Consider the following 14,992-nt stretch of genomic DNA (forward strand, 5'->3'; position numbering starts at 1 on the left):
TGTTAACGAAACGTAGCTCTTACAGAATCATTTCATTAATTAGAGTTAATTGTGGGCAGTTCTGTGCCTTTTTTGTAACCTGGAAGAAAATTTGCATACAGGCAGCTCAGTGTCATAAGCGCAAAACATTTTAAAGCATTTTGGTTAATCATAATAACAGTATTGCTCAACTGTGAATTTTGGATTATTTTCCTTAAGACCAATAAATTACCTGTATTTTAACATTTTAAAACTGAAGTGCTATATGCTTCATAGCATCTTATTCTTCTTGTATCACTTTAGTTATACTCTGTTTAGTCATGAATTTCCAATATAGGAAATCCTTATTGGATAATCTTCGTATTAAAAATGTGTGCCTTTTATAACTGCATGTGTTCTCTGGCAGGTCATGCCAAATGTGTGGAAGTTGTGAAGACTTTCAACTTGCCTCTTTTGATGCTTGGAGGAGGTGGATACACCATACGCAATGTTGCTCGATGTTGGACCTACGAGACTGCTGTTGCCTTAGACTGCGAAATTCCTAATGGTAAATACTTTGAGAGGTACCACAGCTTATATTTAAAAGTGAAGATTGCCTAATAATGTAAGTTATAACAAACATAAGTCACTTAGACCTTTTTCTGCCTTAATTAACAAATTCCTGATTCCAGCATCTCCATATAATATCTCATATTACTCTCACTTTAGTTAGTATGGATGCAGGTGAAGTACTTAGTTTTTGAAATTTTCCTTGTGCCATTCAAATCTTAGTGTTGGTGCTGTCTATAATAAATCCCAACAGTATCACTTTTATTTCTCTTCCTCTTATTCTTACCCAATCTCTTTCAATGGGATTTCCGTGTTCCAGTTCATGAATTTCTATGCAGGTATATTTTTCAGCATTCCCACTCTTTTGATTGCATCTGTTTCTTAATTAAGTTGTAGCCTTCCAGTGCTGTGTATCAGTTAATAGTATCATGCCACCATGTTTCACTATTCCTATCATATTTTCCTTCCTGAGATATGATTTCTAGAACTCCCAGTTTATTTCCCTGTACAGAAACATCTGAGGTTTTGAGTGGCACTACCACAAGCCCTACAGTTCTAATTTCCTGCAAAACTCTTCAGTCCCTGTCCTGGCCCCCTGCTTCTCCCTCTCTGTTCTGCTTTCTTGGCTCCAGAATGTGGTTACATGCTTGATTCTTGCTTTTTGCTACACTCATCACCTTGGTTTTAGTTAATGCTGCCCTGATGAGACTGGCAAAGTACCTGCCAAATGTACCCTTCCAATAATTTCCTACATTTTTATAAGATGTAGCTCATTTCTTCCCCTGAGTCCTTCATGAAAGTAACAGACCATTATTGTAGAATCCAAAGCTTTTTCAGTAACACCATCTCCATAGCTAGTTATTGACTTCCAGGATCTTGTTCTCTTCTTGAGCCATGACCCTCAACTGGAAATACTGACAAAAAAATAATACTTATACTCCCAGTTCCTTTATCTTCTTGCTGAAGGCTTTGTAATCTCCAAAGATTCTTTCAAGATCTCTTCTGGCCATACCATTTGTCCCTACATGAATCAAGAGGAATGAATAGTTGGTGGGTTTGAATAATTTTGGTAATGTCTCGTAGAGGGTAGAGGGAATGGCTTTGAAGGACAAGAGGAAGAGTTGCTGAATTATTTAAACAGTCTTTTTCTAGGCCTATTTAGTGTCTTCACACATATATGTAGGTATAGAAACTTTGCTTATTTTTTTCCAGCTTTAGCAGTTCAAAAGAGGTGTTTCTATATGTTTGGAAGCATCTCTTTTGAAGAACTTTCCTATCCTACTTTATATTATATTTACATAGCTTTAAATGAATACATGTTCTGATTGTTTAAATGAATAAATTCCAAAATTCTAGGTGTCAAACATATTGAAACACAAAACATGACAGAAGGAAGTCACTTTCTCATGTGACATTGCAGACCCTATTTTTCTTTTGCAGAATATAAGCATTCTGCATATGTATAGCAGGTTTTTTAATTGTATTCTGGATCAAACCATAATTTTGAACCATAATATCTTTTACTTATATCTCTCCTAGAATAAATCATTGCATTTATTATTTCGATAACTGAAAAGTTTTTAACAGCAATGTTGTCAAACTAGTATGATCTGTACGTCTCTTATGGAATTCAGCAGCAAAGATGTCTAAGAAGTTATCTCAATTTTATTTTAACAGAATTGCCATATAATGATTACTTTGAATACTTTGGACCAGATTTCAAACTGCATATTAGCCCATCAAATATGACAAATCAGAACACTCCAGAATATATGGAAAAGATTAAGTAAGTTAAATATAATATAATGCTGTGAATATTTGTAAATGTTTTATTTAGTGATCAGTAATAATAGGAAGTAAGGAAAGGAAGAGCTAATTATATCAGGACTCGTAGATGGTATAGGAGATGAAAACTGATAGTTTATCCATTTAGTAACTTGGAAGAAATTTCACTTTTCCTTTTCTAAACTGTGGTCTACCTATATTAAAATCCTTTTTGCTTAGAAAGTAAACGCTGCAGTAAGTCTCAGAAACCATTTTTACCATTACATTCATAGCTTGCATATTACTTGAAAAATGGTAGACTTTCAATAAGTCTACACTGAACACTGAAAATAGTATAATGGTTCAAAGCTTGTATTAAAATTGTGTGAACACTTACGCATGTGTATCTCTGATCACAGAAGGCCCCTCTGTTACATATTTTTCTGTGAATTTCTGTTGGCCATAGTCTCATTGCCATATAAGCTTACTTTCCTGTGGCAGTTTCTAGTACCTAGACAGCTAATATTGTTGATACTTAAAAACTTCAAAGAGATGAATAAAGTTGCATCATAATAAATCATGTTTCTCTTGCAGGCAGCGTTTATTTGAGAATTTGCGCATGCTGCCCCATGCTCCTGGTGTACAGATGCAAGCTATTCCAGAAGATGCTGTTCATGAAGACAGCGGTGATGAAGATGGTGAAGATCCAGACAAACGTATTTCTAGTAAGATGATTTTATATGTAATCTAAGCAGTTTGCTAAAAATATTGGCCTTTAATTTCTGAGTTTTGGTTCTAGTTTTTGAAGAGAAAATAATTAGACAACAAGCCCAATGCAGTTGTCCTTTTGAAGGAAAAATTACCATGCTTCTTTGTAATTGCTTGTGAATGGATATAAATAAATAATTGCTTCTTCTGTGCCTTGTTGTACATAGGAATTGCATGTTATTTTTTTCTTCTCGACTCTTAATGAGAGGTCACAGAAATGGTTTAAATGTATTCTCATGATGACTTTGTTTCCTACATATTATTGGATTACGGCCATGTTATTCTGTGGTAATCAAAAATCAGAGAGTTTGATAGCACTTTTTAAGACCAATAAATTTTATTATAAGACATAAGCTTTTGTGAGTTGCAGCTCATTTCATCATATGCATGGGGTGGCTTAACTGATGTAAGATTTAAATATGTAGGGATGGGGGAGTGGCTATGCAAATGAGGGTTTCATTGAGAAACAGATTATAAGTACCTTATCAATTAATAATTGTAATGTGTTAAAAATTCACTGTTTGTTCAGACCTTCTGAGATAGCCTGAACACAAAAACTATAACAGCACCATTGAGAACAAGACAGCTGAATTTATCTACATAAATAGGTATCAGGTTACCAGACTCCTTCTGATTTTTTAAAAATACTGTATCATAGAATGTCTTGCTGAACAGCCGTTATGTCATCAGGTAACATTTTCAAGAAATAGGAAAGATCTTGGAAGAATCTCTTTTTTAAATTTCCATTTTAATTTTAGTTCGTGCTTCTGATAAGAGGATAGCCTGCGATGAAGAATTTTCTGATTCTGAAGATGAAGGAGAAGGTGGACGCAGAAACGTTACAGATCATAAGAAAGGAGCAAAGAAGGCACGCTTAGAAGAAGACAAAAAAGAGGTGGAAGACAAAAAAGCAGGTAAGAAGTAAATGCTAAATTAATTGTATTTTTTGTTAAGCTAAGCGTACCATTTTCACTTGTAAGTAAATTCTGTAATCTGTTTTGCATTTAATTATAGTCCCTTTCAAGTGTCCAACTGAATGAATAAAAGCTAGAGAATTGGACTAGGCACAGAGCCACATTATTTATTCTCTTAAACTACCACACATTCAGACTGAGATGTAAAGAACTATGCTCATATTTGCAAGAACGAGAGTTCACTTTCAGTATGATCTTGGATCCTGCTTTACTTGCCTCCTGGGAAGCTGTCTCGTATGGAAAGCTGAACTAAAGTTAAAGCAAATACGAGCACAGCTATCCTTCAGTCCCCCAGCCCTATTTACTTACTGAGAGTCCTGTTAAACTAAGTGGAGATAATTTCTTCATCGTATAACTGTATTGTTTTTGCAAGTTGCTGCTATTTTTTATTTCTAGATATTAAAGAAGAAGATAAATCTAAAGATAATAATAGTGAGAAAGTAGATACCAAAGGGTAAGTAAATTCCATCTGTAAAGTGTGTACCTGCTTTTAAAATGTTATAGAAATGTTGATTATCTACTTACTGTCCATTATAAATGGCAATAATTCCGCATTGGTAACGGTTACACTTGTTTATAATGTATGCTTGAGTAGGTGGGGCCAGGTCCATTCCCATTTTGAGGGAATTTCCAGAATTTTTTAAAGGTGAAATGGATTCCTTAAATATCTGTCAAGCTTAAAGCACTCACTTTGGCCCGTAAGAGTTCCCCAAAAGCAAAAAAAAAGGCCCAACTTTTAGCCCAAGCCACTTGTGGGTCTCTTGAGAGCACAGAAGGGATGCTTATAAGCTACATTCAGACTCTGGACTTCACTTTTTCCATAATAAGTGAACGCAGTGCAATATTAACATGTGACCTATGCTAATAACTGTCTTTTTCTCTCTGCCCCCAGCACAAAGTCAGAACAGCTAAGCAATCCTTGAACATAAAGCCTTATGTCAATCAAAGGACCCAAAACTATAATGAAAAAAATACTAAGAGAAGCTTTTCGTACTGGAAGAGACTTTTTATTTTCATTTAGTAGAATTTGGCATGGAGCATATTTATTTTCAAACAACTGTGTTTTGATTTTTGGCAACTTGTATTGTGAATTCCCCAATTATGATACAAAATTTGTTCCTTCCACCAGGCTTTATGTAATACTATTTAAAATGGATGTGAGTTAAGATGTAGTTAAACGTCTAAACTGATCTATTAAAATTTCCCTTTTCCTGGATTGATTTTATCCCTTTTTTGTAATTATATCTTTATTAAAAAACAAACAAACTGTACTTGGCTGATTTGTCTGTCATTACCTAGTATATACACATGCATATATCATACTATTGTTATGAAATAATCTGGTTAATCTTGAAATTGATTTATTTTGGACAGTTCATAAAGGGTTCAGATTTACAGATAGCTGAATTCTGGGATAAACAACCAATGTTTCATTAAATGTTACAGCAATGTCATTTTCATAGTATTATCAAATAAGCTTCAGTTCTGTTCAATAATTCAGTGGCAGGAATATCCTTATCAAAATAATACCCTGACATATTTCTGAAAACTTTGTATTTTGGCCAGAATATGTCCTATCCTATATAGCTGTAAATTTGCTATCATCTGATCCCTCTGATTCACCTATCTGTAGAATATTTATCTATTTGTTTTATATGATTATTTATAGACCACCCACTTCCAAAAAGACTCAAGATGGATTAAATAATATTCTAAGTGGAATACATCCTGATGCCAATAATCACAGACAAGAAATTTAGAACTCTGTTCTTACAGGCAAGGAAACATCTTTGGACCTTGGTTGGGTTTGTAATAAGCTTTGTGGTTCATAGAATGTATGGGCTTTTGTTAAGCAAAACAGTAGAGCCCTTCTCCAATTAGATCCTTTGCATTGCTGCAAGATTTTCAAACTTCATCCTTTTAAAATCTGATTTTTTAATGTCCATATCTATGTTGATCTGGTAGAGACTTAAATTTGCAGCAGTTACAGACCCTGCACTGTGTCCATTTCATATGAAAGGATGGTGTGGAGAATTATACAGGTGATTGGAAGGAATGAGGTCTTTTCACATAATGGAACTTATTGTTCGATATTGAAACAAGGAATAATAAAGGATTCAGTCACAACTAAAGCTGACACAACTCTGTATGATATAAAATTAAACACAACAGCTTTCTGCAAATTTGAATCTGAAGCTTGAAAGAGGTTGGCTATTTCAGCAAGACTGATCTGAATCATACCTCCAAAATCAACAATGAACTACTCAGGAAAGAGAGATAAAGATTTTGGAATGATCTTCCATTATTCCCAGGCTTGAATATTATTGAAAATCAATGGAGAGATCTCAGATATGCAGTGCATGAACACCTAAGAATATTTCTGAGTTAGAAGTGTTCAGGGAAGTGTAGAAAAAGTCCCCAAAGCAAGAACAGAAAGACTCTTAGCTGGCTACAGAGATCATCTGGAAGCTAAAATTTCTGCTAGAGATGTTACTGACTGAAAGAATGTCCAATTCATTGCACCTGCCAAATGCATTGTTTCCTATTTTGAATCAGCACATAATAGTAAGCATACCTTCAAATCTGCCAAAAGATGTCACATTTAATATTTTATCATGCAGAGGTTATGTCAGCTTCCCTTTATTTAGGTAGTCACTGAAACACAGCTTGACTAGGAGTGCCTAAACATCTGCATGTACTGAGTATTAGTCATTAATCAGGTCAGCTTCCTTATGCAGTTCCTAAAACATGCACAATGCTTCTTGTTAAACTGGTAAAGAATGGGATGGAATAAACAGTAAAACTAAGGTTCTCTCTCATCCTGTGATACTTGTGGCTGGGGCACCTATCATTTGATAAAAACGATCATTTTCATGTGAAGGCAGACCCATTGGTCACTGAATTGAAACATTCTCCCTCCTTTCTCTTCCCATCTTGTTTTACATAAATCATAGAAAGAGTTTTTCCCCCCATTTTGGCAAAGCCTCAAAAGCCTCACTGCTGAAGCTCCAGACAAAAGGATCTGACTAAACTTGCTTCATGATCTGATTCAAACCATACTTCAAAATTTGGTCATTTTTGATGGAATAATTATCTACACATTCATACAATCATATTTTTTTAAAAAAGAGTCCATATGACTGTGTTAATAGTTGTACTGGTATTCCTAGAAGAAAGGAAAGCAGATTATAAACTTTGCTCATGGTAAGAACAATGGGATTGGGGAGGAGTTGTAATAAGCAATTCTTAACCTGACAAAATATGTCATTCTTTAAGACAAAGATTAGGGTTATTAGAACAGAAATTTTTACTTGGGCTACAAATAGTCTTGAGTTTGGTAAAAATATTTGGATTATGCCCCAGCTTTAAAATAATTGCCATTGGGTAAAACTGCTTAGATCCAAAGATCCATGAATATACAGTAATTTGTGAAATTCTGTTCATCCATCTGTTAGTAGGAAAGATTCTTTTTTGTTTCCTATTTCCCTGAATCAATGCAGTCTTTGCTTATGTGGAAGCCTACACTGTACAGCTGTACACAAGTAGTCTTTCTTTCTGCAGACAATCGCACTGACTACTTGTGGGGGAGGCAGATCAGGTGAGCATTCCAGATATAACAACATCTACACATGGCATGTGCCATGGTCCTTTTACAAACCAAAAGTAGCATCTCTATTAATAAGAGGATTGTTTGAGGCATAATTGAGAATGGCATATTTTTATTTCTGCACAAAAACAATAGTTGAGCAAATCACAATGAAATCCATTGTTCTGGTTCCTCTTCCCAGGCTAGCGAAATATGAGCTGAACAGTTCCTTTAACAGTTTGTTGAACTGTAAAGGTATGTATGTATGTATGTATGTATTTAAAAGTGATTTCAATATGGAGAAGAGAAAGTACAGTGAATCCTCATTTTAGCACATCAGTGGGAGAGTGGATTATTATTCCTGAATGTCTGTTATATACAAAAATGTATCCTCACATTTTAGGACATTTGCTTCATGGTCCAAGCTGAATCATCTCTGTGGTTTGCATTATGATGTCACTGCACAAATGACATAAATCACAGTCACCATCAAATTAAGATAAAACTGATATTAATTTAAATGCCTCATCCAGACTACTTCAGATGCAACAAATATACCTGTTATTTTGGGGGAATCCAGATGGAACTTTGGTTTGTTGCATCTGAAGTTCACTAAATCGGGTCCATTAAATCAAGGTTTCATTGTGTGTTACTAATAGAAAAGAAATGGCTGCATTAAGATGATGCAGACAAGTGTTTTTTTGAACTCCTATGTCCTCCAAAGCAATTTTTGGAGATCAATTCAAAAAGCTGCACAGCCCTATTGCAGAAGCACTGTTGTGAGTCTCATTGAGGCACAGGAATAGTACGATTTGCCTCAGAAAGACAATTTGCATTGCCCTGATAGCTTCTTCCAACGCCTCCAATAGTTTGATTTTTCATTCCCTGCTGCCATTCCTTTTGAAAACCAGCCCATCGTAATGGCTTGGAAATCTCCGTTTCCAACACCTTTGGAAGGCACTGGGCTCAGAAATGTATTCCTGCAAATGGTACTATAACATAAGGATTCACAATTTACTATTAAGCTTTGTAACCATTTTCAAGCAACCAGACTTCAAACTCTCACTAAGATATTCCAACAAAATATACATCAGTGCAGATACCAGTTGCATCAGCAATTAGAATAAAAATGTGGGATTATCTACCTTTCTCTGGCTAACTTTAGTCTTTTTATGACAGCTTCTTCCTGAAGGCAAGTGCTTGTGGTTAACCATACTAATACACTATTTGTACAGTACTGTATGTCAAGTGTTTTTAGAGGTTTATTTTTAAAACATAATACTGAAGCATTTCCTATGACTTGCATGGCAATAGTTTTTTTATTTAAACAGACTAATGTAGGCACAGTTGTTGATGTTAAGTATCCCTCTAATATTTTGCAATACTTAAATTTCTGTTTATAGGAAATTCTTTGCATCAGTCTGCTCAACTTCATTGGCACATACTCCAGCACAGATGGTACAAAAATATACAGTGGCCAACATTAACATTTGGCTGTTCACCATCTTCAGGAGTTTTTGGCTACAGTACTTGATGTTCTGGGTTCTAAATAATGCATTAATGCTGAGTGTATATCCTATGGATGCCAAGAACAGGACATCTGAGCTGGCAATGGGCAGAGAGAAATAAGTGTGACCTAATAGCTTTCATTGATGTACAGTGCCAATATTTTCCTCCAGATTTTATTGCCAGGACTAGCACCCAAATGAGTTAAGCTGCAGGCAAATGTTCATTTATCTTGTCAGCCTCTGACCAAACTCCAAGCAAATGTGAGCGATTTTATCTGCAAAGAATCTTAAAAAAGGGTCACAGCATCCTTTGGATAGATCTTCCATCTCTTTACCCAGAAGAGTATGGATGTAGAGGAGTACAGAGATAGCCTAGAAGAAGGCATTCGATAGCCATGAGGTAAATTCCAGCTTAGCCCTGAAAGGAGGAGGAAACTGCCCTGCCTTGGTTCTTTCAGTATAAAGAAGGGGGAGAGTGTCAGGCTTTCAAGGTTTTCAGTAAGTGTGGAGAAATAAATGTTCCACTACTGTTATCACCAAGGAACACTCCCAAACATGATTACACAGTCGTGTTTGGTTGCATTCTAGCTTTGTTTTTTTGCTACCGTTGCTCTAGGCATCTTTTGACTATCATTTCCTGTAACTTCTCAGAAAAAAACAGCAACCCCTAAGATCTGAGGCCCAAGAGAGGCCACTTGGAGATAATCTTTTCTAACCCTCTAATTACCTTGAGTATTTAGCACCTTGTTCAAATTCAGTCACCTCAAAATTCCAGAGATCAACCAGTGTGTTTAATTCAAAGTAATATAAGATTTACCTTTCAAAAGATATACCTAATGTATGGAGCAGATGTAATTTGTGGGAGCAGTGGACTCATCTTCTGATTCTTATTTCCTTGTATAATATTCAGACTTCTAAAAATTCTCCAGTGGTATCAATGGCAGTCTTTCAAAAACCTAACTGTCAGGGAACATTTTCAGGTTGATCACTACTTGTGAGAAAAGCCTGCTTTATCCATGTTCTAATCTAACAAAAATCTTCCATGTAGCATGAGCTTTTAAAAGTCTCAGTAAGATTTGGGAGCAGTTGCAATGGGAAAGATATACTTGATTTTCTCCTCTTGTATACAGCCACTTGGCTTTTTAAAAAATTTTAATAGTATCAGCAGGTGCTTTTTAAAAAGCTTAAAAACTAGAAAGAGAAGAGGAAAAATATAGGGGAAAGTGAATGGGGAAATTTCAGTTTTGAGTAACATTTATATGATTAATTGTGGTATATTAGGAAGATTTATCCTCTATATTCTGTACAGTATAGGATACAACCTTCATGATTCATCATGATGTAGGCTCTGTTTCCACAATAGTCTCTTATACAGGTAGTCCTTGCTTAATGACCGGTTTCTTAACGACCATTCAAAGTTACAACAGCCTTGGAAAGGGTGCTTGATGGCCTGTAAAGCACTTCCGGACGTTGTGAAACGTGCCACCCCGACCCCCACGGTCACATGACTGCATTTCAGGCGCCTGGCAACCGGCTTGCATGTACAACTGTTTGCCAAGCGCACCGTGATCATGTGATTGCCATTTGCAATCTTCTCTGCTGGCTTCCCCAGAAAGTCAATGGGGATGCCAGCAGGGAAGGTTGCAAGGGGAGGGGAGGGAGGGGAGGGGAAACTCTTCGCCAGGCTGAAGGAACAGAGCTTGAATCCTGAAGATTACTGCTTTGTTCCGGCAGCCACATGAAGGATTTTCCCTCCGCGCATGGAGGGGAGGGGAAACCCTTCAGCAGGCAATTCTTTCGCTCCATCCACTTAACGACCCGGGAGATCACTTAATTACCTCAACTGGGAGTACTGGGATTGTGGTCATTGAGCGAAGCAGTCACATGGGCATCTCACTTAACGACCAATTCGCTCAACGACCAAGATTCTGGTCCCAGTTGTGGTAGTTAATCAAGGACTACCTGTAGTTAACTTGGTTAACACAGTTAACCTGTTTTCTCTGGGTTTGCATAACACGCTAAACAAAAATTAACCAGTCTTGGTCCACACAACATACTGAAATGGCCAAAAAGGGGTTGTCTGAGGCTTATAGGTAGTGAAAGAAAGATTGTGCTTTGGGCAGATCATACCAGCTGTAATGTGCATATATCCTGAATGCAACTGGACAGCCTTAAATATTAATTAAGCAAATATCCAAGATAACAGCAAACAAGCAGGCATTGTCAGTCTAATGTATGGAAAAGAATGGCTGTACTAAGAGCTAATGAACAATTAATTCTGAATGAGACATGCCACTAGATCTCTCCAGAGGTAGTTGGTGGGGAAAGAGCAATAAGAAAGCAGCAACCGGGGCATAAAACTGGCCAGCGGAAGACCTGAGACCAGTCACTAGAGCAGTCAATGAGAAGAAAAGAGAGAGAAAAGCAGGCCAAGAGGATAGGCGCTCATACTTCTACAAAAAGTTTAGGAACTGGTGAAATTTTATCACAAGAAGATGATAAAATCTGAGGAGGACAAGAGTGTCAGAGGAAGCTCTAAGCAGGCAAGACAGTTCCACTATGTTGCACTGCTGCTCCACTGGAGGAACTTTGCTGATACCTGCTTGAATCCTATCACCTCTTAATGAGTAAATATCATTAAGGAAGAGAAATGCATGGGATTGTGCTGTGAGAAGATAGTGCATCTTTCCAAATGTCAGATGGCTTGTTTTGGGGTGGCCTTGCCCCAGATGATTGCTAATGTATTTATACTTTTGTAAAAAATACATACCAGCTTGTTGCTCTGAAGGTACAGGATGGGAACAGCATACTGAAGAACATACAAATAAAAACTGGCTCTTTGTAACAAGGTAGATTAAAACTACCTTTGAAGTTCTCAAATGGATTTCATACTGCACAGAAAACAAGGTACTTTCAGTTAAATGGTGCTATAGCAATATTGACTTTGAAACATAAAGCATCGTGCTAGCCCTTCAATAAAAATGTGAGTACATATGGTTAAGAAGTTAGCAATCAATGCAAGGTTCTACTCATTAAAAAAAAAACTGGGGGAGACGGTCTCAGGCATCAGTAAAAACGTTTTTGTTGAATGCAAGTCCAATGCTTTTCTGAAAATTCCTTTAACAAGGAAATTTCAAAACAAAAACATACGAACTAGTACAATTCTCTCAGTTTTAAAAACATTTCACATGTAAGACAAGTGCCAACATTTAACGCCTTATATTGTTTTGAAGTTAAAACAAGAAATATATTTTAAAATAATAAATATTTTTAAAATTACATTTATTTTGTCTCTTACTAAAATCAAATTATAACCTTGAAGCTATGAAAAAAAGAAGAAGCACTCAGGAAGATGAAAGAGCTACATTTTGGAGAAGACTTGATTGATTGAATCCATGTTTAAAATAATCTGTTAATTATTGTACTCATGCTTTCAGTTGCCAATTCTGTGGGGGAAAGAATGATTTCGTTTTGCACCACTGACTTTTTCTCCCTTCTGTGAATTTTTCAAGGTTTTTTCATACTAGAGCTTATTTTCTTCAGTCTTTCAGAAAAATCTGTTTTTTCTTGCCAATGTCCATTATTTTTAGAACTTACTCATCCACCTAAGTAAGTGAAATGTCTCCTCTGCAGTGATCGGCATTACCCCTGCACACTTAGAATTTAAGTCTGGAAATACATGACTGTGCCTTTGTGCTGTTAGTATCTGACACTTAGGAATGCAAAGAAACTGAATGGTGACAATATTTCAGTCTTACAAAAGTCATGGGTAATGCCTCAAGGGTGAGAGATTTGTTTTAGCTAATCCACAGTTTTGCTACTCATTGCAGTTGTTTGTGATTGTATTTATTTAGTAGCTTCTCCTTCCAGAATTCCCATCCATCCTGCTCGCCCCACTTAATGCAGTCCACCAGATAATCCTGTCTAGTATTTTACTGAACCAGTGAAATCCAAGACTCATTTTTTTTTACTTTGTTCATCTTTGTTTTTCTAGGCATTCAAGAATTTAAGCTTTATATGGATCATTTTATCTTTCCTTCTTTTTCTATCAAGTCTTTCCAGGAAGAATGAGTTGATTCTCAACCTGTTCCATTTGGTTGGAATTAATTGATTAATTATGTCCCATCAAGTTGTTATCAATTCTTAGCAGCCACATAGATATTCTCAATGACAATCTGTTTCCCACCTGGTCTTTCAGGTCTTTCAACAGCATCAACGTGAGTCCATCCATCTTGCTGGTTTTCCTCTTTTTCTCTTTCCTTCTACCTTTCCCAACATCAGAGCCTTCTCCAGAGAGCTAGGTCTTTCCATAACATGGTTAAAGTATGGTAATTTGAGCCTGGTCATTTGTGCCTTGCATTGAGAACTCTGGGCTGATTAGTTCGATGATCCATTTGTTTGTTTACTTGGCTGTCCACAGTATTCTCAGAAGACTTCTCCAACACCAACATTCCAAAGCATCAATACTTTTTCTATCTTGAGTCTTCGAAGTCCAACTTTAGGTTCCATAGAGTGTCACAGGGACTAATATTGCCTGCACTATTCTGATCTTTGTAGGTACAGACACATCACAGAAGTCTAAAATTGACTTGGAACTGCATCAGGAAATCCTAGAATTATTTTACAAAGAGACAACAGCACTTTGAAGACATAGATGTTCTTCCTGTTACTTTGTATTCTCAACTGCATTCTGGGATTTCATTTATTATCTGTGGAAAAATGAAACTTTGTTTTTCTTACTTTTGTTGCTACTCAAACAATATATCAGTGTTATGGTTGCTTTAGGCCCTGGGATTCACCAAATACTGCAATCTGAGCGAGTGTCATGTCCCCCGTTGCAAGGCATCCATGCATCACAACGGGGAACATGCCTTTCAGGAAAAGGGAAGGAAGGAGGAAGGAATCATCCTAATCCCTTAAACACTCAAACACTAACGCAATCACAAGGACAAAGGAGACATACCTTTGCCCTGACCAGAGAAGCCATCATCATATCACTCGGACATCTCTGCATTACCCCGGGGGACACACCTGCGCCGGACACGGGAAGGAGACAGAGGAGACCAGCGATAATCATCCTGATCGCCCATCAAGACCCCGGTATCGCACCCAGATCACCCATCAAGAATCCGGATCCGGACTGTGGGACAATGGGGGGTGGAGAAGGGCCAGGTCCGCACCACGGGTATTTACTGGGTACCCCGCACGCCATGTGCTCATTCCCGTCTTTTTGCGTGTATGCACTCTGTTCTCATTAAACCGGAAATCCTTAGCCAATCTAAGTGAGTCCATGTCTTTTTGGGAGCAAGGCAACCATTACAGTGAGTGATATACACGTTCTATGGAGCTTTGGGAGAAGAGAAGGCTAAATGTGAAATATACATACTATGAGGCTTTGGGAGAGGAGAAGGTAGAATCATCTAGATTTCCAAGACTAAATCTTTTAAAATAGTTTTAATAGAATGAAAGTCTGGTAATGGAATAAATAGTACAAGATAAAAAGCACAACTGAAGCTTGCTTGTGGATGTTATATATTAATTGCTTCAGGTATCATTCACCAATTATTTCTAAAATCAGAATCTTCTGGAGCTGGAAGGGAATTCACCTGTGCTTCATTCAACATCTCTTTTTTCTGGATAGCTCTAGCAAATCCAGGCTTTTCTTCCTCACTTGCTAGATCATTCCGTAGTCTAAACAAAGGATATTCCCAGACATACCCAGACCAAACATTACTTGAATCCATATCACAGGCTATTTACTGATGACTTAGGGTTATGTTAAATAAACAAATAGCATAGAATTTATCTAGAATTCCTGATCACATCATTCAAAGGATTGATGGGCAATTTATTTTTCTTCCTGG

General features: G+C 36.8%; 1 protein-coding gene across 1 annotated transcript in view; it reads left to right on the plus strand.

Moving 5' to 3' along the window:
• The window catches only part of HDAC2 (histone deacetylase 2), a 32,521-nt gene extending 27,216 nt beyond the window's left edge, over positions 1-5,305 (plus strand). The window contains exons 9-14 of the mRNA XM_063310949.1: positions 386-526; positions 2,206-2,314; positions 2,887-3,017; positions 3,819-3,974; positions 4,431-4,488; positions 4,927-5,305. Coding sequence (XP_063167019.1) covers positions 386-526; positions 2,206-2,314; positions 2,887-3,017; positions 3,819-3,974; positions 4,431-4,488; positions 4,927-4,957 — 626 coding nt within the window. The 3' untranslated portion in view covers positions 4,958-5,305. The remainder of the gene's footprint in view (positions 1-385; positions 527-2,205; positions 2,315-2,886; positions 3,018-3,818; positions 3,975-4,430; positions 4,489-4,926) is intronic.
• Positions 5,306-14,992: the final 9,687 nt, after the last annotated feature.

This window comes from Candoia aspera, chromosome 1 (assembly GCF_035149785.1).
Source record: "Candoia aspera isolate rCanAsp1 chromosome 1, rCanAsp1.hap2, whole genome shotgun sequence".
NCBI lineage: Eukaryota > Metazoa > Chordata > Lepidosauria > Squamata > Boidae > Candoia > Candoia aspera.